The 26,950-nt window shown below is 43.2% G+C and overlaps 1 protein-coding gene across 4 annotated transcripts; it reads right to left on the reverse strand.

Moving 5' to 3' along the window:
- Positions 1 to 2,353: 2,353 nt before the first annotated feature.
- Ints13 (integrator complex subunit 13) lies at positions 2,354 to 26,703 on the reverse strand. Of its 4 annotated transcripts, none has more exons than XM_051155597.1 (18): positions 26,209 to 26,537; positions 25,206 to 25,441; positions 23,443 to 23,517; positions 18,856 to 19,058; positions 18,025 to 18,105; positions 15,862 to 15,952; positions 14,535 to 14,663; positions 12,904 to 12,988; positions 10,509 to 10,598; positions 10,257 to 10,346; positions 8,982 to 9,160; positions 7,905 to 8,075; positions 7,460 to 7,614; positions 6,957 to 7,187; positions 5,278 to 5,417; positions 3,655 to 3,790; positions 2,924 to 3,001; positions 2,354 to 2,825 (listed from the first exon to the last, which is right to left on the reverse strand). In XM_051155597.1, exons 1-18 carry the CDS (start codon positions 26,264 to 26,266, stop codon positions 2,786 to 2,788), a joined length of 2,268 nt encoding a protein of 755 aa, XP_051011554.1. In that variant the 5' UTR covers positions 26,267 to 26,537; the 3' UTR covers positions 2,354 to 2,785. The 4 variants fall into 4 exon arrangements, with proteins under 4 accessions (XP_051011554.1, XP_051011556.1, XP_051011555.1 ...); XM_051155599.1 differs by lacking the exon at positions 26,209 to 26,537 and adding an exon at positions 26,548 to 26,703 and having other exon boundaries at positions 2,355 to 2,825; XM_051155598.1 differs by having other exon boundaries at positions 2,355 to 2,825; positions 26,281 to 26,537.
- Positions 26,704 to 26,950: the final 247 nt, after the last annotated feature.

Consider the following 26,950-nt stretch of genomic DNA (forward strand, 5'->3'; position numbering starts at 1 on the left):
GGTTAATCCACTTGAAGACCAACCACCCCGTGTGTGTGGGAGCTTGATTGTTGCCAGTTGAAAAGATCCTGTGAACAGACTCTGGGAGGAGATATGTAAATGAGCCCAGGACTGGAGGCAGGGTTTTTGGAGATGGGATAGTTTTGGCTGTTCATTGCTGCACTTCAAGACACCCAACCGCTGGAGAGAAGGCTTTGGGGCTCCGGCTCCTGCTGAGGTTCCAGGTTCTGGTTACTCCAGGTCCCAGCAGAAGAAATCCTGCAGTTTACGCCAGGAGAATTGTTCCTCGGAACTGATATCCTTACGGTTTTGTTAGTGTGTTCTTAAATTCTTTTCCTATTGTTTTGGCTAGCTGGGTTACAAGTGACGTATGCTCGGTTAATAAGTTGTAATAAAATATATTGGTTAAGAAAATTGAGCCTACACCTGCACTCACATGGTGGCTCCTGACTGTTTTAACTCCAGTTCCACAAGATCCAATGGTCTCTTTTGGTCTCCGTGGGCGCCAGGCACACATGTGGTGCTCAGGCCTACATACAGGCAAAACAGGAAATGCACATAAAATAAAAAAATCTTAAAACAAAAAACAAAAACAGAAAGTGTTTGTTTTTTTTTTGTTTTTTTTAAGATAGGGTTTCTCTGGGTAGCCTTGGCTGTCCTGGACTCACTCTGTAGACCAGGCTGGTCTCCATCTCATAGAGACCCACCTGCCTCTGCCTCCAAGTGGTGGGATTACAGGCTGTGCCACTGTGCTAGATAAAAGAAAACTTCTCAGACACAAAATTAGCACCTTTCTATATGATGAACTTATCTCAAAATATCCAAGCTAATATGTAGTTCCAACTGTGTATTGAGACAGTATAGCAAGGCAAATATATATATTGTATATAAAGTAGTAAAATTTGTCATTGTCCTCCTCACCCCAGGTCAGGGTTTCTCTGTGTAGCTCTGGCTGTCCTGGAACCCACTCTGTTCAAGACCAGGCTGGCCTCGAACTCAAGAGTTCCGCCTGTCTCTGCCTCCCGAGTGCTGCCCAGCTTCAAAGTGATAATTTCATACAGCTCAATCTAATGTGTTGCTTCAAGTCACCAAGAGAGTAAAAAATCGTAAGTGTCAGTCTAGATGATACAACCTTCTGAATTAAGTCTAGCACTTTAAGTCTTTATGATTCTATGGAAATTTCTAGATTTGTGCACTTTTAGATCTGTATACAATTACACTAATGGTTTAGCAGTCTTGTGGCAGAAATGAGAAAGCAAGCAACTCATACCTCATCCAGACGGTTTTGATCTGAACCAAGGGCACCCAAGCAACACTGAGACACCTGGGGGCAGTCCTCCAAAGCCAGCCATGTATTGTTCAGGTCAATTCTTAGTATTTACATGAAGCCTCCATGCCAATAAATCTGTGTCTTAATACTGTAATGATTGGCCATGGTCATATGACAATTTTGGACAATCAAACACAAACCTTACAGTTTTTATACATTGTGTACACTACTCTAAATTGCACCCTGTGACATAGGACTGCTTGGCTTTCGCTTAAGCTGTAATGTCAAAGACAAATTAGCATCTAGTGGGTGACTTGGTGACTGGAGTGTAGCTGTCCCTCATGCTGCCCACTTAGAGCCTTACAGTCAGTGTCTCCTGGACTCAAAACCCCAGAAAGATGAGTGATACAAATGACTCCTCCCCAGTAAGCTCAAGAAAATGTAGGCCAACCCTAGAAACTGTTTAACCCTGAGATAACATGTCTCTTACACCACCCTATGAGATTCCAAGCAAACAGCACGGAAAGGACGCTAACAGAGCATGCAACAAGCCATGGTGCTTCCAAAGACAAAGGAACCAGAACCCTACGAGGGGTGAAAGCCACCTCAGCGCCTCTTCCTCTTTTGTGAGGTTGTTTCCTGTATACTTCTCCATCAACACAAAAAGTTAGTGGACAGTAAACATTTTAAGAGTAAAAAGAAGGCAGTAGTATATCAAACTAACAAAGGTAAGGTCACACTAACTACTTCAAAATTCTGGCTTAAATGGGTAGCAGACAAACACATGTCCTCACAAAGGCAAAGCCTTAAAAATAAAACCAAGCCAGCAGTCTTCCTTGGAAAGGCGCTCACTATACACCATGCAGACAGATATAGTCTTGTATTAACTACTACAAATATTACTTAAGTTCTGACCAAGCTTTATAAATATCTTTTTCCATTTCTTTTCTTTTTAAAAGATTTACTTATTTATTATGTACACAGTGCTCTGCCTGCATGTACACAGTGCTCTGCCTGCATGTACACCTGCAGGCCAGGAGAGAGCACCAGATCACATTACAGATGGTTGTGAGCCACCATGTGGTTGCTGGGAATTGAACTCAGGACCTCTGGAAGAGCAGGCAGTGCTCTTAACCTCTGAGCCATCTCTCCAGCCCCAAATATCTTTTTAAAAAGTAACAGTCCAATACTTTGCATTTCATACATTTAGTAGTTTTATTTGGCAAAGAGAAGCCTAAGATTTCTTTTTTTTTTTTTATAAAAAACATTTCCAGAGGGAACACCTTTTACCGTAAAATAAACTGTGTGATTTGGGAGGACAAATCTCAAATGTATATATTTTGACTCTGCCAATCTTAGAATTAGTACAAAAAGATAATTTGTTGAAATTCTTTAAAAATGTAAAAACCAGTCCAGGCAACATAGCTATACAATCTTGCTGTAAAAGTACTTATATCAAATTCTGCCCAAAATATTTTTTTTGCAATAACTAAGCTTAGTTTCCCCAGTCATTCTTCACTGGCGGCTGGCTTTTCCATTTTCTGTTGTCTCCATCCTGAAAAGATCAGAAGGGGCAAATGAGATGGTAAATTAGAGCACTTACCAGCAATCCATATTTGTATCTACTTTTACCCATTGGAACTAAAATCTAACCTATTCACAACAGGAGAATGTGAGCACTTTAAGAAAGGGATTGAAGTTCGGGGTCCTCCAGCCAGTCCAACCTCCTCACTGTGCACATGAGAGAAAAGTGAGCCTGTGAAGATCAGGGCACGTCCCTAGGCCCCTCCCTGTCCCACTCCCCCTTCTCCAAGCACAGAAGGGAAGTCTCCTCCACTTAGCCGAAGATTTCTACAAAAGGAATCCCTTTGACAATGTACTGTAGGAGGGAATTTTTTTTTGTTGTTTTGTTTTTGTTTTTCCAGACAGGGTTTCTCTCTGTAGCCTTGGCTGTCCTGGAACTCTCTTTGTAGACCAGGCTGGCCTCGAACTCACAGTGATCCGCCTGCCTCTGCCTCCCGAGTGCTGGGATTGAAGGCGTGCGCCACCATGCCCGGCCTGCAGAAGGATTTCTTAAAACAACTGATTAAAATCATCGTGTCTGAGATGTGTTCTATTCTATTCTAATGCTTTAACGTTCCATGGACTCAGTGTGTGATTTTACTCCCTGAAAACACAAAGCTGCAGGTAGCAGACAGTTTCACAGTACAATCAGTAAACTGGGCTTTTTATGAGCTTCAAGTGTCTAAAAGGTTAATATCTTCCTCCTCAGAGGCCGTGTATTCAGCTCAGAATACCAGTACAAAACTGCTGACCACAAGCCAGCAGCTTCATGACAGGACTACACAATCAACAAAGCAGTTTCCACAGGAAGTTACACAAACCCATTCTCCTCCTTAAGGTGTTGGTATAGCTCAGCTCTGTTATTGACAGAGTTCAAACGCCCGGCAAACTCCTGGTGCTTCCTGGAGTTGGCAGTGTTGATCCTGTTACTCCACAAGGACAGTAAGGACACTGGCCCTGGTGTCGGAGCAGAAAGAGGAAAAGCAGAAAAAATATTACTTCAAGTCTTAGAAATGCAACAAACTTAACCCTCACTTCTGTTGTTCACTCTGGACTATTCAGGCCCTGCACCAGGCCAAGAAAGCGGAATAGATTTTCAGCAAATCCGCAAGGCACACTTAGAAGAACCAGCCTTTAGGGCCATGCAGACATCAGCCATACAACTGGCTTTGAGGGTGGGAAGTCTTTTCCAAAGCAGATGGAACAGGAATAAGGGATGCTGCTGACCAGAAGACACACAACGATATAGCTGGTAAAACAGTGAGAGACAGGACTGTGGGAGGGGACACCTAGGGAAGAGGGAAGCAGGAACCAGAGTGCGGATGCTTCGAATACACATGTACGTGTATGAATTTGCAAAGAATAAAAAATCTTTAAGGTAGGCCTAAACTCTTACTGTAACCCACAGTGGTATACCCAGCATGTGAGGTATATACTTTTCAGTAGACAGATTTATATCCTATCACCTCTAGCTCCGCAACGGCCTGAGAGGCAGATACCAGAAGACCATCTCAAAGTGACCCCTGCTTCCTCAACCGCAAGATTAGTGACCTGAAGAATGAGTGTGTCCCAGAGCTCTAAGGAGCAGGCTAGCCTGCCTGCTCAGAGGATGACCCGCTGACAGCAGCAAGCTGCCCCGCCCTGCTCTCAAGGTCTACAAGACACAAGTGTAAGGTACCAGCTAGTCTGATGATGTCCCCCGTATCCAAGGGGATTGAACCCAGTGACCTCCAAGAATAGTAAGGCCCAGAATGACATCAGGAACTTGAGTCCAAATCCCATCTCTTAGACCTAGAATTACTTTAAGAAGAAACTAAGCTTCTCAGCCTATAAATAAGAATAAAGGTCTCATGGTGAAAACATGGTCACACCATACTTTCCTACTCAGTAAGTATCATCCAAGAGTTGGGGGGAAGGGGTCTCTACACTTGTCTCTACCTCACATGCGGAGTGTAGATTTTACTACACTTTGCACACGTACATAACAAAGTGAGGGGGGGTGGGTACTTAGGAGAAGAGGGGGCTGCTGAGAGAGATCAGGGACAGGAAAGCATCTCATACGAGGGGACTACAGTTAACACTCCATGATGTACTCAATGAAAATGTCACAATAAACCAATTACTTTGCTTGTTAATTGAAAAAAAAAATGAGCAATGATAAAGGGGCTTAGGGAAGAGCCTGTCTTCTGTAAGCCTGCAGTTAGTAGTTCCAGGAGCATAATTAGATTTCAGCTTCTAATTGACAATTTCTTATAGACTTTATATTTTTCAAAGCCTTCACTAATAGAGGTACACTGCTACTTTTTTTTTAAATGTTGAAAGCATCTTCATTTCCAAGGCTGTGACCAGTGTCTCCTGTCTGACACCCAGCTGTGAGGAGCTCCTTGTCACAGATGCATGTGCAGCAGCTGAGCCCCCGTGGCCACACCCAGGGTTGTCCTCACCTTTAGACTTTTCCATGTGTGGCGTCTCGTCCGTTTCAACAAGGGGCTTTTTGTTTGGAGGTTCTGGGGAGTCAGGTGAGTCCTTTATGACCTCTGCTTCAGACAGCTCTTCTTTCCCTCGTTCTAAAATCCCTTTCAGTCTTGTAGAGGAACAAATAATAAAGCCGAGTTTAATTTACAAGTCTAAAAGATGGCCCAGTAGCTACACTATCTGTATATTATTATCAGTTTTCATATTACATAGTTGATCTTACAAAAGGTTCTAAAAGTCATATAAAAGAATCTCGTCAATTCAACACAACTTTACCTCCCTTTATATTATAGTAATAACAGTTCAGGGATTAGTCAGATGTAGAGGGAAAAACCAAACCAGAGGGAAACAAGATTATAGTTAAAAGGTTATAGACAATGTAATACCCATCAGACATTTCACATTTTAGAAATAAAGAAAAATAAATCTATTCCAAATTACAATCAAGATTATAGCTTTATTGTCATGTGCGGTGCGGTCTACGTAATAAGGAATGTGTTGAGTTTCATCAGTTGGGAGCCTCACTCTAAAGTTTTCCTTGAGACGGTGTCTCACTGGAGTCTCGGCTGACCTCAAGCTCAGAGAGCCAGTGCCTCTTCCTAGGCCTCCAGGCCCTAGTCCAGCCTTTTAGCAGACTCCCTCCGTAAGAGGAACACTTCTACACGCAGAGGGCTGGAGCTGAAGCAGCTTTCTCTCTGTGTTCTACAGTCAGCAGCAAAGAGTGCATGGCTTAAACTACCGAGAAGCAGAGTGTCCTACCTATCTAGAAATGGACAGGCCCTTCCAGAATCACTGCCGACAGTCCTACAGACCACGGCTGAAGGGAGCAGACATGAACTGGCGACTGTGAGGGCAGAGGCTATTTGTTACTCAGTTGTGAGTGATTGCAATTTTCCATAATGAAAAGTCCTGCTGCTTTTAGGGACGTATCCCAATACCACTAAGGCAAACCCAGCTGTTTTGCCTGATTTGTGGCAACTCCTTGGTGAGACACTGAGATTTCCACTGGCTTTTAAAACTAGTTAAATGGGAGAGGAGGGGATGACAAGCCAGGCACTATGGCGTGTGTGCGAGGAACTATGCTGGGGTCAGTTCTCTCCCTCACCGTGGTGGTCCCAGGGCTCCAGCTCAGTAGTAAGTGTGGCCTCAAGCTTTTACTCTGTGAGCCATCTTGCTGGCCCACACTGTTAACTTGTATTTATGTGGTTTTACAAATTCAACCTTGATACCACTAGGGGGAAGCAGCGCGCTGCTCGGGGATGATGTCAGACTTATGGCATGCTGTCTGCTCCAAACGGCTAACTCAAGCAAGACAGCGCTGTCCACACCCTGCTGTCATCACTGACCGTTGGCCTATCTCCAACATAAGGCAGAGTGCTCTTTCAGGATCTTGAGACAAAAGCCTGGCAAATCACTCACTCAACATAAACATGTTTTTTGAATTTTATAATATTCAAAGTGCATACAGCCATCAAACATCATGATAACCAAAGGCTGGTTAGGAAAAATTAAACATTTTTGCCCTAATAGTAAAAACTCATTCCTTTTTACAGCAAATAAAGATGGTGTGACTAAAGGTGCAGTTACGGAGCAGACAAGCACAAGCATAAGGCACAGGCCGCACGTGCACCAAGAGAGACCAGGTCACCTGTCAGGGTCTGCCCGGGGCCTGTCTGGCCCGTGCTCCTTCACTGCTTGCTCTGACTTGTCCTCTCTGTCCTCCCTCTTCCTCCCTCGCTTCTTCCGCTCCTCCTCTTCTGGGGGTTTGCTGCGACACGCCGTCAGACACTCCAGGACTTTCTGGTGCTTCTCAGAGTTGTTGATATGGGCTCTGACCAGAGTCTCTAGCTCATTCCACATGATACGGTACTGTTCATCTCTGGGGTAGAGATCACGCATCCTCAGAAATGCTCCTTGTTAAGACATCTAGGCACTGAGAACTACTGAACCCACTTGCTGTGGTAAAGCAAACACAGACAGAAACGTGTGTGTTCTCTTCCCCCCCAAGTCGCCCTGCAGCAACGCCCACCATCTTGCCTGCGTCATGCACACATTCGTCCCTCAGAGAATTTACAGATGACAACGTTATCTCACAAAGTCATGTCCAGTAAGTAACCCTGATGTGTGAACAAGTAAAGAAAACAGCACTACCTTTTAGGGCCCTTTCCTCGGGTACCAACTGTAGAAATAGGAAGAGGATCATTTTTCCGTTCCATGTCAACTAAGTTGTATATAGTTTTTTGACAGTTTAACACATCCTCTTCTGTCAAAGACTCTTTCACAATAACACTGGCTAATGGAACTACCTGTTAGGTTAAAAAATGAAAGAAAAAAAAGAAAAAGAAAATCCATCTTCAAAAACAAGCATCAAAGAATTAAGGAAGAACATGGTTTAAAGCTGACTTTAACGATGGCCACAGGGAGGGAACCTGTAGCTGCTGCCTCTGTCCTCAGTCACTAAGTCTTCAGCCACAACAAACTCACATTTCCTTTCTTGCTTGAGAAATGACACAATTACAAATTTAAAAATTTGTCCCTACAAATATAATTACAAATACACACTAATCCCCCCCAAAATAGGAGGAGACTCACTCACCGCTTGCATGTTGAAAATGGTGGTTTGCGAGATAATCATGGGCCAGTAGCGGGTGTGCTTTTCTAACTGATCCTTTGCACGTTCCAACGGGATCTCTAGACTTGCATCGATTTTATATCTGGGGTCTAGAAAAGGAGTTAACCTGTTTTCCCTCATAAATTCACCAAAATCCTAATGGTAACCAGATAAGACACAATTAGAAACTAGTCTGAAGTTCCAGCATGGGCTACATCTGACAGTCCATTTCTCTCATGTCCTGTCCTGTGACTGTCAGCAAAGCCCTTTCTCCAACAGCGACCCACCTCACTGCTTGCCCCCCCTTTCGAAGCTGAACGGATCAACATTTATACAGTGGAAACGAAGGGTGCCCCACTTCCCCCTGCAGTTCAAGTGCTCTCTTATGAACAGCTGCTTTGACAGAACATCAAAATGATGACTGTTACTCTTTGAATAATGGAATTGTAGGTAAGTTAGGGTGTCTGTTGGTTGGTTTTCTGATGTTTGTTGGGCTCAGTTTTCCATAATGTATACTGATTGGCTTTCAACCCCTTATTAAAATAATTACCAAAGAAAGCCTAATAAAAGTAAATTACATAATACTTGGTAGTTTATGAAGAGTAGACATACACATAAATCCACATTTAAGTCCCACAACCGTCGCAAAAAAGTGGCCCTGAAATAACCACATATGCCAAGGAAAGCTCTAGTTAACCCTATCTTCTCCACAGCTCCAGACACGTGGCAGAGTGTGCAATGATGATGGTTACTGGAACAACTCACTTCCCCATAACGTTAACATAAACAAGAACTCTTGCTAATTGATTAAATTCTACAGATAATACATTTTATGGCAGGGCTGGAGAGACGGCTCAGTGGTCAGACGCACTGGCTGCTCTTGCAGAGGACGCAGGTTAGACTCTCAGCACCACACAGTGGCTAACAACTATAACTCAGGTCTGGAGGCTCCAGCACCCCCTGCTGGCCGCCAAGGGCACCAGGCATTCACACGCACATGCTGCACAGACACACACACAGGCAACACACTTATACGCATAAACAGTTTATAAAAAGTCTCACTGTAATCCGGTAGTCTGTGACTCTTCCTCCACAGCCTTCACTAATTGAAGGCGGATCTTCTAGAATGGACCGAGAACTGCTAAGGACATGCAAAAAGATCTCTCCTCCGTGGCTGCTAAGCATGTGGCTGACGACTTTAGAACCTGACTTTCGTGGCTGTTCCAACAATACAGACCGACCTGTGAGAAGCAAGACCAAGCTATCAGTGACGAAGCTCACACAGCTCATGTCTTAGCTGCTAAGCTATATATCTACACTTCTGCTCTTAATGTTCAGCTTCTCTCAGTCTCTTTAAAGTTTACAGCTATATGGCCAGTTTTCCAAAAGCAATTATAATGGCAGGTTTGTATACTTTATATTCAATTTCAAGTTCACATAAAAATTTACTCCTAGACATTCAAAGTGAATATTAAACTGAGAACTTCTCAAGTCACTGATGCTACAAAGCATCTGAGGAAAAGGCACAGTCTTAATCCCCACCCACAATGCCATCTTTCTGGAATAATTGTTTTTATTTCACATGCCAAACGCCATCGAATTTAGATTTTATTACTCTGTACTTAATAATGAAAATAACCTTAAAAAAAAAACAAAGACTTTTAAAATCAATAGTTCTACAACTTAAGATTATCCTAAGTTACCAGAAGAGCTTTTAAAATTTAAATTTAGAAGATGGAAGTCAGTAATTGAGACATAAAATAAGTAAGTAAAGACAACTACAAATTTCAGCTCACAGGTAAGAATCATATGGTGAGACACTGAAAATAATAATATCTATATATGGTTAAGTATGCAAAGAAAACTCAGTCCACAGATAACATTTAACACAGTGGGCCAAGGTCAAGGGCTATTATTCCAGCTTCCAAAAATATGTTAAATCAGCCAGCGGTGGTGGCACCCGCCTGTAATCCCAGCACTCAGGAGGCAGAGGTAAGTAGATCTCTCTAAGATTGAAGACATCTTGGTCTACAGAGTCAAGGACAGGCAAGGCTACACAGAGAAACCCTGTCTCGGAAAAACAAAACAAAATAAAGTGTCAAATCAGATTCTAAAGACCAAAAATTTAATAAAAATTCTTAAAACTATGTTAGCTAAAACTTACTTAGACATACTTACAAGTCAGAAAGAAAGTAATTTTCTGACCCTCAGCAAAACCGTTAAAGGCTACTTACCACTATGTTAAGTTTAAAAATGATTTTGGCAAATATGCTATAGTGATACTACTGACTCCTCTTAGCAATAACTGAAGCCAAGCCATTACGTGATCAACGTTACCATTGAGGAGAAAATTAGTGAGGCAGGAAGAAGGTCTGCTGTTCACATCTACAGGGGAGATGCGGTAAGCTCCGGTGCAGTAGTGTAATTCTGAAATAAAGAGACACTGATGTAAGGGAACACAAGGAAACACCCTACACGTAAATACAATTTGCCTAGGCAATGACAAACAAAGGTCAAAACCAACCTCAAGGTCCAATATCACACTGACGAAGACCTTTGGCGTGCCCTTGCTCTCGCAGGCCTACTCACCAATGCTGTTGGTCCTGGGTGTGCACCACTTCAGGGTCACTGTCTCTTTAAATGGGCCTTCTCTACTGCTGCTGCCTGAGTGGCCGTCACCTTTAGAAAGGTCAGAAACACTAACTTTACTAAAAAGGTCACCAGCTTCAAAGATGGATCGCTACGTAAGCTCTGGAAGAGAGAAGGGCGCTGTGAGAACACTCTTTTTACAGTCTCGGGGCAGGGAGCGGGGGGGGGGGGGGGGGGGGGGGGGGCAGGCAGGCCAATAGCAGATGGATATCAACTATGCAGTAAGCAATTTCCCTTCACATTTCTTATTTTTTCATTCACTAATTTAATGAATTTGGGTCGCTGCCTTCATAGCCAAAAATGAAACTTTTACAGACCTCAGATTATCATACTGGTCGCTCCCTGCCCAGTCCAATAAATGATAAAGGAACTAAGAGGCTAAAATGCACAACTGAAGCTTAGTGTTTCTCTAGAAGCAGCACGAAGGTTCTGGAGTAAGTATGTGCAGAGGCAGAGCAGCACCTTTGCCCTCATGGGACCTGCAGAGGCACAGAGCACACGTGTCCATCCTATAGTGGAACAATGTGACATTACAAAGTTGATGAAGTGTTAAAGAAGATGCCGTGAGAGCCTCCGATGGGGAGCTCTGTCTCATTCTAAGACCCTGGAAAAGCTTCTTTTCCTGACAAGACTGGCTTAAGTTCTTAGAGAATGCTGTAGAAATGCTGTAGAAATGAAAGAAATGGAGGAAATGTATTCGGGAGCAAGAAGAGCACGTGTCAAGATGTTGGTAGCAGTGAGCAGGGAGGCAACAGGGAGGACAGCCAGGCAATGTGGCCCTGAGGCAGCACAGCCATAGAGCACAGTGGCTGCGTCCTAGTTTGCCTGGCTAAAGGACCGACAGTGGCTACATTAGGAGTCTCATTGGAATGCTAGGTGAGGAAATAAATGGGCTCCACTGAGAAAACAGTTAGAGGTAGCAGAGATGCAGACATGGTTGTGTTTGAGGGACAGAAGGTGAAATCAAGAAAATGTAATGATAACAGTGATATAAAAAGTATCAGAGAGGCATTTCAAAGATGATTTTGAGGTCTCTGTCTAGTGCTAAGTCTTGGTCACAAAGCTCACCAGTTGTTCTGGGAGTGCTGGGTTTTCAACGGAGGCCTGACATGAGGAGGTGCTTGGGCTAAAGTACAGGCCTACTACTACCTGAGACCCCCCCCTGATGTCCCTCCTCGGTAAGCTTACCTATAGGAGCACTTTACAACGGCATTCAGGCTTTATTTACTCATGTATACATGTGTGTCATGTATAGGCATGGAGCTTTACAGGCTTTTACATAGGTACTAGAGACTCGAACTCGGGTCCTTGCCATCTCCACAGACAAGAAATACTTTCATAGCCAAGGTAATTTTATACAATCTTTTAAGTTAAAATAAATAAATAAATAAATAAATAAATAAATAAATAAATAAATAAATAAATCCTCTTAAAAACTGACATCATCTTAATGGGTTCTTAGCAATGTCCACGAGTTACATTTTCAAAATCAAGTCTTCTATGTTCCTTCACTAAACACCAGTAGATACATTTTCACAGTAGCTTTCTCCTGCTAGTAATTCAGTCAGTGAATCCCAAGACCCCTTAGGCACGTAACCATCTCCCTAACTAGCTCACAACTATGCTTCAAAATAATGCACAGAGCATGCTCAACACCAGTCCTGTCATTCGGTCAGCAGCAACTGCAGAGGAAAGCCTCAGGAATAGAAGTGGTCTTCAAACCTTACAGCGCCCTCAATTTCAGGAGTGAACAACCTGGTATGATTTACCCTGCTACAGCATCTGAAACCCAGAGCTGCTGTGGTGACAAAACCTTGCTACCCTACGGCACGAGGGATGGAAGCCACAGCTTGGAGATGAAGGTAAACTCTACGGAATATCAGTTCCATGGAACCTGTCCTAGTTGTTTTCTGTTGCTGTGATAAACACCATAAACAAAAGCAATTGGGGGAGGAAAGGGTTACCTCAGCTTTTCACGTAGTCTGCCACCATGGGAGACCACAGCAGCAGCTCCAGTCAGGAACAACCCTGAGGCCACGGAGGAACCAGCTCGTTTCCCCAGGTTTGCTCAGCTACCTTTCTAGAATACACCCCAGACCACCTGCGGAGGGGTGACACTGCCTACGGTGGGCTGGACCCTCCTCCAGCACCTGGCAGCTAGGAAAAGGCCCCACAAACACAGCCACAAGCCAATCTGATGAGAGCAATTTTCCAGTTAAGATTCCCTCTTCCCAGACGGATCTGATTTGTGTCAAGGTGGCAAACACTATGATGGCGACACTAGATGCAGACGAGCTCAGTCTGTGTGCTCGTGAGCCCTTGGCAGCCCTCTTACCACTTCTCAGGAAATCCACGTGCGCACCCTTGTGGTGAAGCAGCTCCACATCGTAGTTGGCGGAGGTGTTGGCGTGCTGCTCCTCCTTAAGCAAAGGGTAAGACAGCTTAAATAACTTGGGTCTGCTTTCAAAATGAAGTAAATCACTCAGTTCGCCTTTTGCTTGAAGTGGCATTCTGCCACAGTTAGCTAAGTAAGAGAATGGTTTGCTCAGTCATTTATTTAAAGATGCAACCCTTTTCAGAGTGTATTGAACTCTACTGTAGAACCGTTAGCTGAACACAAGCACTAAGGTAAGAACTTCAAACGTGTCAGGATTAACAAAAATGACTCTTCCAGAAATTTTGAATTTGTTTTACTACAAATGTATTTTCTTGCCAATAGTTTCTAAACTCAACTATACTATCATTGAAATAATATATGTAAGTTGAACTTAAATTGTTAAAAATAGACAATAGCATCTTTAAATACCTGCAGTGAATTAATGAACACCAGTTATTTAACATAGTAAATACTAATAAACAAGCTTTAGTAACTTGTTTTTGGTATTATCTATTAACAGAACGAACACAGACGACAGATGCACACAGTGTCAGGTCCAACAAGCAAGCTGCCTGCTGCCTTCCCAGCACTTCTCTCAGAGATGAGTTGGGGTTTGCTACAATGTTTTACTTCCACTGCCTCTTATCAGATCCATTCCACAGGGTCTCCTAGAACAGTAAAGAACCACCCAATAAAATTGGGAGGACATAAAAAAGAAAATCTAAGACTTCTCATGCAACTTACTATCTATGGGATAATGGCAAAGCCAAACCAAAACAAAACCCAAAACCTAAAAACAAGGCTGGGTACTATGATTCACATTTGTGATCCCAGCACTAGGGAGGCTGAGGCAGGAGGTTTATGTTTCAAGTCAGCATAAACTATAAAGTGAAATGTTGTCTCTACAGTAAGAAACAAAAACGAAAAAAATTAGAACTGGATTCCGACACAGTCCCCCTGAATTTTTAGGTAAGAACAGTCACTGTGTGGACTCGGTGTTAGGAACGACTCACTTAACGCTTACTGTGGACCAAGCCCTTTGCTGGTCCTGACAACTTAATGACACTACGAAGAGAGAGGGACAGACTTCTGAGAAAAGCCCACTGGTGAGACCACCGACTCCTCCCACGGCTGTCTACCTCAAGAGCCAAATCAACTGGAAGCCATGGGTTGTTTTTCGTTCATCAGACCTATTACTTATCAATATCTTTACACTTGGGTGCATAAGAATGAAAGCACAGGAAATAAAAGATCCACTCAAAATATACAAAGTAAAATCTAATTACACAGTTCTCAGGAAAAGAATCACAGAGAAGTAATTTAAAATATAGATTTTGATAAACAAGATAAGAACATAGTTCTTAAAAATCTCGTATGGCATGTTCTTATTAGAAACAGTAACAATACATTTTGTTCTGTGATCCTTTCTTTCTGATTTTCAGTATTTACTGACCTGTTCAAAGACACTGAATGTAGGCTAGCAAAACAAAATATGATATGGGGAGAAAAAGTAAAGGTTCAATTAAAGTGAATAAGGCATGTCAAGCAAACAATCAAAACGCACAGGAAGCGCTCTCAGCAGGGCGTACCTTCATAGGAATGTTAGTGATGGTCGTGGACGCCAAGTCAAAATGTTGCTGCACTAGAACATTCAACTTGGTAGCAAGATGCCGCCCAGCTCGGACACTGTGGACTTCACTGGTCAAAACCGGGGACAGCTGCAGGAAAGGACCCAAGAAAGAGAATCCACAGACTGTTATTTCTTAGTGTTTTACTGCAGACCATTAAGTATCCAGGGGCTCTTTACTTTGGGGAGGGGAATGTAAAAGCTGGCCAGGATAATTATTTCATCAGTGAAGTTTTATCAGTTACATGTGCAATCCATATATTATCTACAGGCCAGGAACTATGTGAGCCATAAGGTACGGCCACAGAACAGACAGTCACTCTCCTCTTAAAACCTAGGCTGGAACCATTCACTAAAGACGTTATAGTTTTTAACTTTGCTTATCAGTATGAAAATAGACTACAAGTCATATAAAAATATTGAGGAAAAATAATTCATTTTATAAAGAACAAAACTGCAGATAAAAATTAAGGAGGAACATGGAAATCACTACATACATTTGACTTGAGGTAAGGTAGCAGAAAACATAGTAAACTAACAAAATTTTACTCATTCCAAGACAATAATAGCATAATTAATTTTTTTAGTTACCAAAAAGTAAAACCAACACGTTGTATCATTAAAAGAGGCATAAGATAATCAAGAAGCCACCTAAAAATATGACAAGGACAACAACTTGAAAGTACCACCTAAATACAAAAATTCATACACTAAAGTAATAAGTGAATAAATTAAAATAAAATTTAAAATTATTATGCTATAGTGCATTTACTATAACTACATAAATGGATAGATTTCTATTTCTAAACATAGACTACCAGTAAAGATGTGATGTGAAGATACCTACTAACCGGCAAAACCATCTTTTCATATACATTTTTCTTTTCTTTTCTTTCTTTTTTAAATAAAAGTTGAGAAGTAGGTTTTCCTGAACATTTAAGTTGATTTCTTCGTCATCAGAGGGGTATTTTATTAGAATGTACTGCTTTTCACAAAATGGGGAAAAATATAAAGTTACTGAAGTAACTAAAATTCATAAATGTGGTATGGATTTATAACACATTTTACTAAACTAAATGCTAATAATGAAGCAAAATGGGCACCATGTAAGTTTACAATCACAGCCTATCCTGACCACTTAGGTGCTTGACATACAGGTGCTGTTTTCAGTCTTTCAAACACTTTCTTGGTAGAAAAGAACAGCAACGTCATCAGTTTAATGCTACTGTTCTCAGCAATGCTGAGCTCCGACGCACAACCACGGCTTCCTGTGGCACTTCTGCACTCACCTCTTTTTTAGGACGATCAGAAACAAGACTGTCTTCACCAACGGGGTAGGTATGGATCAATACCAACTCACATTTTTGAATCTGCATGAGACTTTAAAAAAAAAAAAAACTTTCACTTAAAATATTAGAATAGCTACTGTAAAGAATTAAGGAAAGCAAACAAACAACTTCAACTTTATCACAATAAATAGTGTATGACTATAACCAGATGCTCTAAACAGTGACACAGTATATCAGTGCTATGTTTGTATAAATATCTAATAAATAATTACATACATCTAAATGAAATGCAAAACCTCTGTGTATTTAAATTATAAAAACACTGGCAGTGGGTGCCAGAGCAGAGCCATGCACAGCTCCCTGGTCTCAACTGACCACTGAGGCAGCCCACTCCAGCTGCCACTAGCAGATGGGATGTTTACAAGATGCCATTCTGTGGAGAATAAGAGACAGTACGAAGCAGAGCATATCCAATTATGTGACAATCTCTGGAAAATAAAAATCTGTTTAAAGTTAAAAAGTGAGAAAGGTCTTATAATTTTCTATAATTATCACAAAGAAAATAAGTTATCTGTATATTGACTTTTTTTTTCTTTTAAGGACAAAAAAAATCAGGCAATAACTACCTGCAAATGATCACTTCTAAGAATACAAGCATTATTACAGTTTTACTTATTTATGCAGGGAGTGCCCAGCACATGTATGGGGGTCACAGGGTGATGTGGGAGTCTCTCTTTCCACCAAACAGGTTCTGAATTCACGTTGTCTGACTGGGAACATCTCACCAGCCCTTCCCTACCTAACCTTGTATTCTGAAGAAAAGCTGTCAATAGTGTATTCAACGAAAATCCATATATTCTAGCTGTACATTACACACACTCACCGTTAGTGCATTTGTGTTCTTTCTGACTCTGAATAGAGGTGCGACTGATTCTTACTGAGCCATTCTCAAGTAAACTGTAAAGGACATTCCTGAACACTTGAGGACCCATCTACTAAGGATAGTTCCACTTCTAGTGCGCCTATTCCATGTAAGATGATTAGTAAGTGCTCACTCTGAGCTGCAGCCCAGTACAAGTGCCATGAACACGCCCTTATTAGCTGTGATGTAACAGGTCTACATTTGGTCTATGGTCCTCAGTACTGTGGGTACCGACAGGACTTCCGCTCTCTACTATTTCACCTTGCATCTAGATTGACACTTGGTTCCTAAATCTCTGGGAATGTCCTGAGTGCTTGTCCAACTGTGCTAATTACCTAACTCTTGGGATTCTCCACACCTTCTAGATGGAAAAATATTACAGAAAGACAATGCTTAGAAGCTTTGAGCCCTACTCTGCCTTCCTTTAGGAAGGAAAGAGGACAGAGAAGAAATAATTAGTTAGGCCTGTGTGACATCTCCATAAAAATCCCGGAGACAAAGGGCTCAGAGATCCTGACAGGGACACATCCACACGTTCTCCTCAAGGGGTAAACCCTCCCACACTTGCTCTGTGCTGCTTCACCTGCTTCACCTGTGCCCTTTGTATCACGTTAGCACACTAGTGTTCACAACAAAGAGCCAAACATGACGGTGCCAGCAAGTCAGACTGACACCGATGTCTGAGAAGCTGAGCTCTTCGTCTGTGGGGGCTGCACTAGGTGCAAAGAGTTAGTGTCGTAATGAATTACAGGGCACCCAGAGGGTGTTCATACAGCGGCACAATTGTTTGGTCTATTAAAACAAACAAACAAAACGACACTTTTTGATCATCCCTAAATATCGCAATGATTATTTTTTTCAATTGCTACTACTTAAAAATAAATTCACACAAAGCAATGAGTTGTTATATTCTGAACTAGTAGATAATGAATAATGACAACCACATTTGCATAATTTATAAATTTCTAGCAGGGATGATAATGAGCTACCAGCTCATTATAGATTTATGTATTAGTTTATCATTCTGAACGCCTTTTCTGTGAGAAGAAAGTAATATTCTAAATGTAAGGGAAATGAAAAACACTGTGATGAAACTTATAGCTTTAGGCTAATTCACTAAGTAGGAAAAAAAAAAATGAAGGAAATGCTACCAAACATACTAAAAACTATAGCAAATGAGTACGAAGCACACATCCTGGGAGCTAGAAACAGTTCCCTCGTCTCTGAGCTGTTGTACTCACTGATCTGAGTTTGCAGCGAGCTTGTTGTGCTCATGAATTGTTTCCTGGACACAGTCTTCAAGCATCCGCACGTGACTATCACTATGGTATTAAAAAAAAAAGAGAGAGAGACAACTTAAATGCACAAACAGTAAGAAAACAGTCAAAGCCACTTTGCACTGTAGATGCCCACACTGCATCTACAATTCCCTCAGCAGGGAGGGGCTGGAGGGAGTGCTCAAGGGTTAGAGCAAGTGCTGCTCTTGCAGAGGACCTCAGCTTGGTTCCCAGCACCCCAGTCTGGCAGCTCACAACTGCCTGTAACTCCAGCTGCAGGGATGGGAGTTGCCTTCTAGCCTCTGCAGCACCTATACTCATGTGCACAAACCCACACACATAAAAAATAAAAATAATAGGTTTTCAAAAATTACTTCAACAAAGACTATCAAGCATATTCATTCATAATATAAAATCACTAGCTAAAAAAAAAAATAAAATCAGTGAAGAAAACAGCCTTATCAACTTACATGATAATCTAAACAGTTTTCACCAAGATGCTGCTGTTGAGACAGTTTTGCTCTGTAGTCCAGAACGGCTTCAAACTCAGGGCAATGTCCTGGCCCTGCCTTCCCAAGCACTAGGATAGCAGGCGCAAGGGCACGTACGTCTTATCAAGATAGATCTTTATTTAGAACCGAATGAGTTCAGTCTCAACATTAAAGGCAAGTAAATAAACCAGAGAATCCACGTGCACATCCTGGTGTATTTACAGGCTATCCACACTTTGTAAGATAAAAACCTAATGGTAATTACAATTCTCTCAGGAAAGAACCACTGTGACTAACAGCCTACCTTTTTGCATTTGTAATGCAGATTATCCGTCCTCTATTCCCAACTCTTTCTGCATTCTCCATGAGTAAAGTGCGAGCCTCGTGTTGATATTCGGTAATTTTGCAAAGGGTCTCCACTGCAGCAACAAGTCCATGCAGAATGCTGCAGCACTCGGGATCTGCCCGAGGGTTAGGAGGCCCCACAGTGGCTAGTGCTGCCATCAGCTAAGAGGAGAAACAGCTATGTTAACAAAGACACCCTAAGAAAACTACAGACCGATGCTTCAGAAAAATTTGGACAAGGTTTCAAATGTGGCAAACCAGCTACTGGGCAAAATGTCATTTCGGCCACTGACAGAATTCTGCCTACAAATGGGCAAGCTTGGATGCAGGCAGAGTCAATGGCCAAACTCTGCCAAGAGAGGGTAAGCAAGTCCTCAATAGTTCCTGCCTCACAAATATGTCTGTCAGATGTACTGGGCCAAAAAGCTGGAGTTGATGCTCCAATGTTATAGAGTTTTGGGTAACTGTTCAGGCAACAAACTGTCTCTGTCATTTTTTTTTTCCCCACGTTGGAATCTGCTAACCTTATTTCCTGTTTATTCAAGTAATTAATTTTATTCCTTCTCAAGTCGCTGATGGAGTTGAAGACCAGATAGTTTAGTTTTACAATTAAGCTTAGTTGTTTAGGGGTTAAGATGATTTTGGGTCTAGATAGATGTTTTAAGTTGATAGAGATGAAATATATTGATTTACATTCAGAATTTTATACTAACCAAGATAGGAAAGATGTTTTCTTCAAGGTTGCCAAATACAAATAGTCAAAACACTATGAATGTAACATTGATATAATTCGTGATTGTTTCGTGGTTCTTCTTGTTGTGTATAGTTTATTTTATATATGTATAAATAATATAAATGTATACGTTAAAAAATTAAGAAATATTTTTTTTAAAAATTTGGACATGGAGTGGTGGTGGCCTACACTTTTAATCCCAGTACTCTGGGAGGCAGAGTGAGGTGGATCTCTCTGTGAGTTTGAGGCTAGCCTGGTCTACAGAGTGAGTTCAAAGACAGGCAGAGCAACACAGAGAAATTCTATCTCAAAAACCAACACAACACAAAACAAAACAAAAACAAAAGCTAACAAGGGGCTAGACAGATAGCTCAGCAATTAAGAGCACGACTGCTCTCCCAAAGGACACAGGCTCAATCCCCAGCACCCATGTGGCAGCTCCCAACTGTCTGTCACTCTAGTTTCAGGGGATCTGACACCTTCACACAGACATACATGCAAGCAAAACCACCAATACACATAAAATAAAAATAAATTAACCATATGGTTTGCTAGTATTTTGTATAGGGAGTTTGTATCCATTTGTAGTTTGTGATACACACATACATATTATCCCTTAATGAAATATTAGCAAGCCAAATCTAGCAACACAAAAAAAATTATACACCATGACCATGGAGGATTTCTGTCAAGAATAAAAGTTAACTCAGTATCAAGTGGAGAGAAAGAGGATTATGGGAAAGAATATTGGGAGAGACAGCTAAAATTAAGGCATATTTGAAGGGTAATATGGAAACCTAATACAGTAGAAACTCTGTAAAATATACAAATATGAAGGTAATCTAAGTGGAATTGCAAAATAACGGGGGCGACAGAGTCCCCAATAGCCACCTCTTGTCACCAAATCAAGTTTCCAGTACCAGAATTGAGTTGTTAACCTAATGGGCCCAATTGGAATCCCCAAACAGCCCAGGCTGTTGCCAATACTGTAGGTAGCTATCCATAAATGACAGTCAGGCCCCACTGCTGCAGACAACACCTACACAGCTCACTGAGCACGGACATGTCGAGCTGGTGCCTACAGAGCTTCATCCCTACATCTGAACGTCTTTGGTACAGGAAGGTACTATGCGTGCTCTCAAAACACCAAGACCCTTTATCTACAATGGTGTACATTGGCGTATCTATGAGAGGTAACAGTGACACAAAGCTTGCAGGAGTAACCTATCAATAACTGATTCGACTTAAGGCCTACTCCATGAAATGGAGCCCATACCCCACACTGCTTGTGTGGCCAAGAACCTGAGATTAGAAATCCCAGGGACCTAGGGTAAAACCAAATACCTAGGGTCTAGAAAATGTGATGAAATGACTCATTACGATACTCTGTTATCCTCATGGATCAGATGATGGCCTTGTTCAGCCATCATCATCAAAGCAGCACACTCTGGAAGAAGGGAACAAATACAGAGACCCACAGCCAGACAGTATGCAGAGAGTGAGACAGCTCAGTGGCCTGAGGTCTCAGAAGCTCAAGCCAGGCCTAGTGGTTCCTTGTCTCTCCCTGCTGCCTGCTGATGCAGATGTGGAACTCTCAGCTCCCCCTCCAGCACCACATCTGTCTGCATGCCACCATGCTTCCTGCCATGATGGACTAAACCTCTGCACTGTGAGCCAGCCTCAGTTCAACGCTCTCCTTTGTGAGAGTTGCCATGGTCGTGGTGTCTCTTACAGCAATAAAACTCTAACTAAGACAAACATTGAGCCATAAAGGGGATGTTTCCATAAAATCTTTCCCCTCAAAGGCCAAGGAACCCCTTGGAAGAAGTGAAAAGTTAAAGAGCCGCAAGGGCTGGATAACACAAGAAAGCAAGGCCCTCCAAGTCAGCCAAGCTCACTGAGCTCAGAGACAGGCAGCACGCACAGGGCCTGCAGGCGTCTGTCCCAGGTCCTCTGTGCTTACACTATGGCTTCCAGCTGAGTGTGTAAATGAGCAGGTCTGATGCTTGTGCTTTCTCTTGAGCTCTTTTCCTTCTGTTAGTTTGTCTTGTCCAACTTTGGAGTGATGGCTCTTGTTTTATCTTACTGTATTTTATTCTGTTCTATTTTCCAATGAATGAATGAATGAAGGGAAGCCTACTCACTAGGGTAAAGGGCAACAACTGAACTGTCGCTTAGGACAGGCCACATGATGAGGAGTAACCAGCTGACCAACATATAATGACTTCACACTTTTATCTGGTTACAGTTTGGTGGGTTTTTGCTGTTGTTATTGATTTTGGGTGGTGTTTTACTTTATCTTCCTGGTTTTGAGGAAGTTTGTTGGGTCTGGCTTTGGATTTTTGAGAAAGAATTAGAAGTTGGGTGGGTAGAGAAGAGGACTTGAGGAAGGGGTTGAATATAGTCAGCATCTACTTAAAATTTAAAAACTTTTAATAAAAAAAGAAAATAAAGTTAACTTAGCATCAAAAGTTAATGCAAGACATAACCACAAAACAAACAAACAAACAAAACCCAAACCACACCAACACTCTACATAAACCCAGAAATATTATTAGTTTTTGTTTTTTTTTTACAAAATACAAAAAAAAAAATCAATGAACTGGGACAGAGAGGAGTTTCCTCGTGTAGGTAAGGGAACCCCTGAAAACCCTGTGAGGGCATCACACTGAAGGGACTACATGCATTTACCCAGTGGCAGACACAAACCAGAATATCCCTCTCACCATTTTATACAACACTGTACAGAGGTTCTAGTCAGTACAATTAAGAAAGAAAAGGAATGTGGTGATCCAGACAGGAAGACAAGAAGCAGAACTTTCCCTATGCTGGAAGTGCCATCATCTTATCTGTAGAAAACCTTAAGGAATCCACTCAAAAGCTACTAGAATTAGTAAGCACAAGACTGCAGCTGTAGCTTAGTGGTAGAACCCTCACCTAGCATGCATGAAGTCATAGGTTCAATCCCAAGTACTATCAATTGATTTATTAATTCATCAAGGTTGCAGTATGATCAATACACAAAGTTAATTATATTTCTACACACTTAGAATGAATGATCCAAAAAGAAAATTAAGGGGGAAAATCAGCGTACAATAACTCTTAAAAAGAAGAAATACTGAGGAATAAATTTAACAAAATAAATGAAAACTACAAATTATTAACTAAAGAAATTAAAGATCTAAATAATGTCCTGTGCTGATGGACTGGAAATCTCTATACCGCTAAGATGCAACAGTCCCCAAATGGACCTACAGTTTCAGTGTAGCTCCTGTCAGTCTCAGCTGACACCAAGCTGATTCTGCAAGGAATCCACAACAGCTAAATCATGTTAAAGAACAAAGTAAGAAAACAAATAGTAACTAATTTAAAAATCATACAGTGCAGCAGTTATTAAAACAGTGTGGGTAGGACTGGAACAAGGGCAGCAGCCAGGCGTGTGGGTGCTTGCATTCATGAAGCTGTAAGGTTAGCTTGTGAGCACCCGATAAAAACCGAGAGCCGAGCCAGCAAGACGGAGGAAAAACCAGTTCCTTCTACCTGTGAACACACACACAGTACCCCCCACTAACAATCTCCCCACTAACAATCACGATAAAGTTTAAATTAAGAACCCAATAAATAAAATGTGTTATGTAGCAAGTAAGAAAAAAGACTCTATAGCTGAGATTGGCTTGGGTTTTCTCTTAATATAACAGGATTTTAAGTCTGCAAAAAAATTAAAACTCTGCAAAGATACAGGAATATTTTTAAAATTAATAATTCTTAGAAAGTTTTTACCACGTTCAGATAATTTTCATATGCTAAGCATACCTCCTGTAAGTTTTGGTCTTCTTGAGTCCAAGAATTTAAAACATGTGCTCCTGAGTCACTCACAATGAAATTCACCTAATAGATGCCAAAGAAACAATTAATATTCAACTCTAATTTCACTCACTCCTCACAACACTGTAAAATAACACCCAATTCCTAACCCTGGCAGCCACCTGACTCATCCGTCTATAAGCGTAAATGCCCAGTGCATGCAGCTGCCCTCCAGCGCCAAGTACACCGGAGTGCAGGGTCACTATGTGGGCAGCGTCTATGGTGAAGATGTACTTTAGCAGTTTATGGTGAACACAAGTGGAGAAAAGAGCAGGGCAATTTCAGTTGATGATGAACACTACGACAAACACCTCGGTTAGCCACATAAGCCCAGGTGAGGACACACAGGCTCTCGAGATGTAGCAACTGAGAGGACTCCAAACTGACTGCTGAACCAGCCACCAACCGAGCCGGAGTAGGTAACTCCCAGCACAGCAGACAGCAGATGCAAAGGCCTTTAATTTAAAAGTACTCTCCAAAGGCAAAGTCCAGAACAAGCAGAGGGATTGGACCTAAGCCTGAAGAAACAGGCTTTCAAGACATGAAAGCCATACAAGGCGCTGACAGCCAAATAACGGGCATCAATTACATACACTCTTTTTTTTCTCAGTAAAACACATTAAAATACTATAAGGGATGAAAGTGGTATAGTGCCTGCCTAGCATGCAGTGCTGGGTTTGCTCTTAGCACCACAACCCTAAACCCCAGCAGGTGAGGTGATAAGGCTCTGACCTGCTAGGCCTAGCTTAGGCTGCTGCAGATGCCACTACTTGCAGTTAGTCCTGACACAGCTACCCTGAGACCTAAGGGAGCTTCACATTGGAATTGCTATCCAATTCCTCTTACTGTCTCCTCTTACTGATGGGAGCTACAACAAAACACTACCACTATCACCACCAACAACAAAAACTTTGCTGTTAGGTGCTGGGAAGGTGGCTCATGTCTTTAACCCAGCATTTGAGACAGAAGGTGTATCTCTGTGAATCTGAGGCCAGCTGGGTCACATAGTGAGTTGCAGGACAGCCAGGGCTACAAAGCAAAACCTCTCGACATTCATTCCACTTGGGACACCAGTTGTTCTGCAAGCTCAGCTGCTGCCCCACACCTGTGACAGGCTTTGTGCGTGCCTAACGTGCACAGTGCTCGCCTCACCCCACACCTGTGACAGGCTTTGTGCGTGCCTAACGTGCACAGTGCTCGCCTCACCCCACACCTGTGACAGGCTTTGTGCGTGCCTAACGTGCACAGTGCTCGCCTCACCCCACACCTGTGACAGGCTTTGTGCGTGCCTAACGTGCACAGTGCTCGCCTCACCCCACACCTGTGACAGGCTTTGTGCGTGCCTAACGTGCACAGTGCTCACCTCACCCCACATCTGTGACAGGCTTTGTGCGTGCCTAACGTGCAGTGCTCGCCTCACCCCACACCTGTGACAGGCTTTGTGCGTGCCTAACGTGCACAGTGCTCACCTCACAGGCTCCTAGAGAAGCAGTAAGGATAGAGCACTTTGGAACGCCCTGGAACTTGTAAGTGCTCAGGGTCCATCAACCTATTACTGCTGGCCATAATTAAATACAAGTGCTGAATTAGTCATAAAGGGCAGCTCTGCGCGCATCTTTAACTCCACAGTTACAAATGTACAGCAAATTCACCTAACAGCTATTCACACCGTCGAGTGCATTCCAAGCCATAACTTTGTTCACAACACTCACCAGCTTTCTGAAAGGGAAGATGTCATACATTATTCTACAATATTCCATGGAAGATTCGACGGAGCAAGTCCACAGGGACTTGGAGATGGGAGCCAAAGGGATGACCCCTTGGGCCCTGTTCTTTACCAGCATGTCAAACTCCACGTGCTGCCGGCACGACTCCGCCATGTACGGGCAGTGATCCACAACAAAGACTGTTTTGTGAGATTCAGAAAAAACCTTCATTTTGTTTTTACCTATAAAAGGACAAACATACCAACCAAATGTTGACTCATAACACTTGCCTCAAGTGAGTTCTAACTTCTAGGTGTTTTCTACAAGATCCGGTGGGGAGCCTAAGTTCTGAGAATTTTGTGCAACGAAGGGCAAGGCAGTGGTGCCAGTGCAGGGCATGAGCTACTTCACGCTTCGCGGTCAATTATCGTACAGAATGAGGCCACGCCTCTTTTTTTTTCTTTTACAAAACACGGAAAATGGGGGGGGGGGAACCTGTACACATCATTTGCATTTGATTCCTACACCTATGAACCACAGCTCTATTCTTCTTTATGATGATCCTTGCTGGGGGCTGAGGGGGGAAAACCACATGAAAAGACTGACAGCAAAAAATACAACCAAAAGATACACATCTCCTGAGGTAACTGCATACTGGGTCTGCCCAAGGAGCCTTACCTCTAATCCTCCCCGTCAACCTGCAATACACTACCGTAATTCACCACGTAGTCCAGAACAGATGCCTTCCCATACCGGTGAGGAGGAAATACTTCTAAAACTTTAACTTATAAACAGAGAGAACAGGTGGTGCGCTCCCCTGCTTCGCTCATAAAATCTTACACAGGAAAAAAAAAAAACCACCCTATATTCTACATGCACATGGGAAGGAGAGCGGGAGTGCTCGCGGTAAGGTAAGGAAGCGAGCTACGGTCCCGCTATTATCTTCCGCGGCTCTCGAGCGCGCCGCCCCTCCCCGCAAAACTCGCTCTCAGCAACCTTCTGCACACACCTGGCTGCAAGGTGGGGGGGGGGCGGACAAGGTGAGCGGACAGGGAAGCCCTGGGCATCGGGGTTCGCTTACTTTCGTGCCCGGTCCTGCAGTGATGAACGGACGGAGGCTGAGGCAGACGGCAGCCGAGGGTGGGTGGGGAGCCGGCGCGCAGCCAGAGTCTGGGACCACACGCTAAGGACAGGGGCTACCCGGCTCATCTCCCAACACACCGGCTTCCTAAACGCAGGAGCGCGCGCATGCGCGTGCCCGCACAAGCGCACGCTCGGGCTCGCGCGTGCGCACGGCGCTCCCGCACAGCCCCGCCATCTTCCCTTTTCCCCTTAGAGGGCAACCCACCAGAGGCCGAACCGGAAGAGGGCGGAGCAAGTGAGGAGGAGGGGGAGGAAACAACGCCCTCAACGGTTGTTCCCAGTCAACCGTTGGGAGGAGAATGGTCAGGGCGACCTGAGTGAAGCCCCCACGCGGAGCACCGGCCGCGGCCCGGGCTGAACCAGCCTCGGCTCTGCACCCGCTCAGCCTCCGCTCCTCCGCCTTCAAGCCAGGCCGGTAGCCCGTCGGAAAACACGCGAGACCAGGCGAGGAGGGCGGGGCCGCCACTACCCTTTCTTCCAATCAGCGGCGAGCCGCCCGCGGGGGGCGGGGGCCGGGAGGGCTCGGTACCGCGCGGAGGGAAGTCTCGCGAGACTTGTCGCTCCGCGGCTGCCGGTGGCGGAGGGTCTGGTGCAGCCGGGGATGGGGC

This window comes from Acomys russatus, chromosome 13 (assembly GCF_903995435.1).
Source record: "Acomys russatus chromosome 13, mAcoRus1.1, whole genome shotgun sequence".
Lineage (NCBI taxonomy): Eukaryota > Metazoa > Chordata > Mammalia > Rodentia > Muridae > Acomys > Acomys russatus.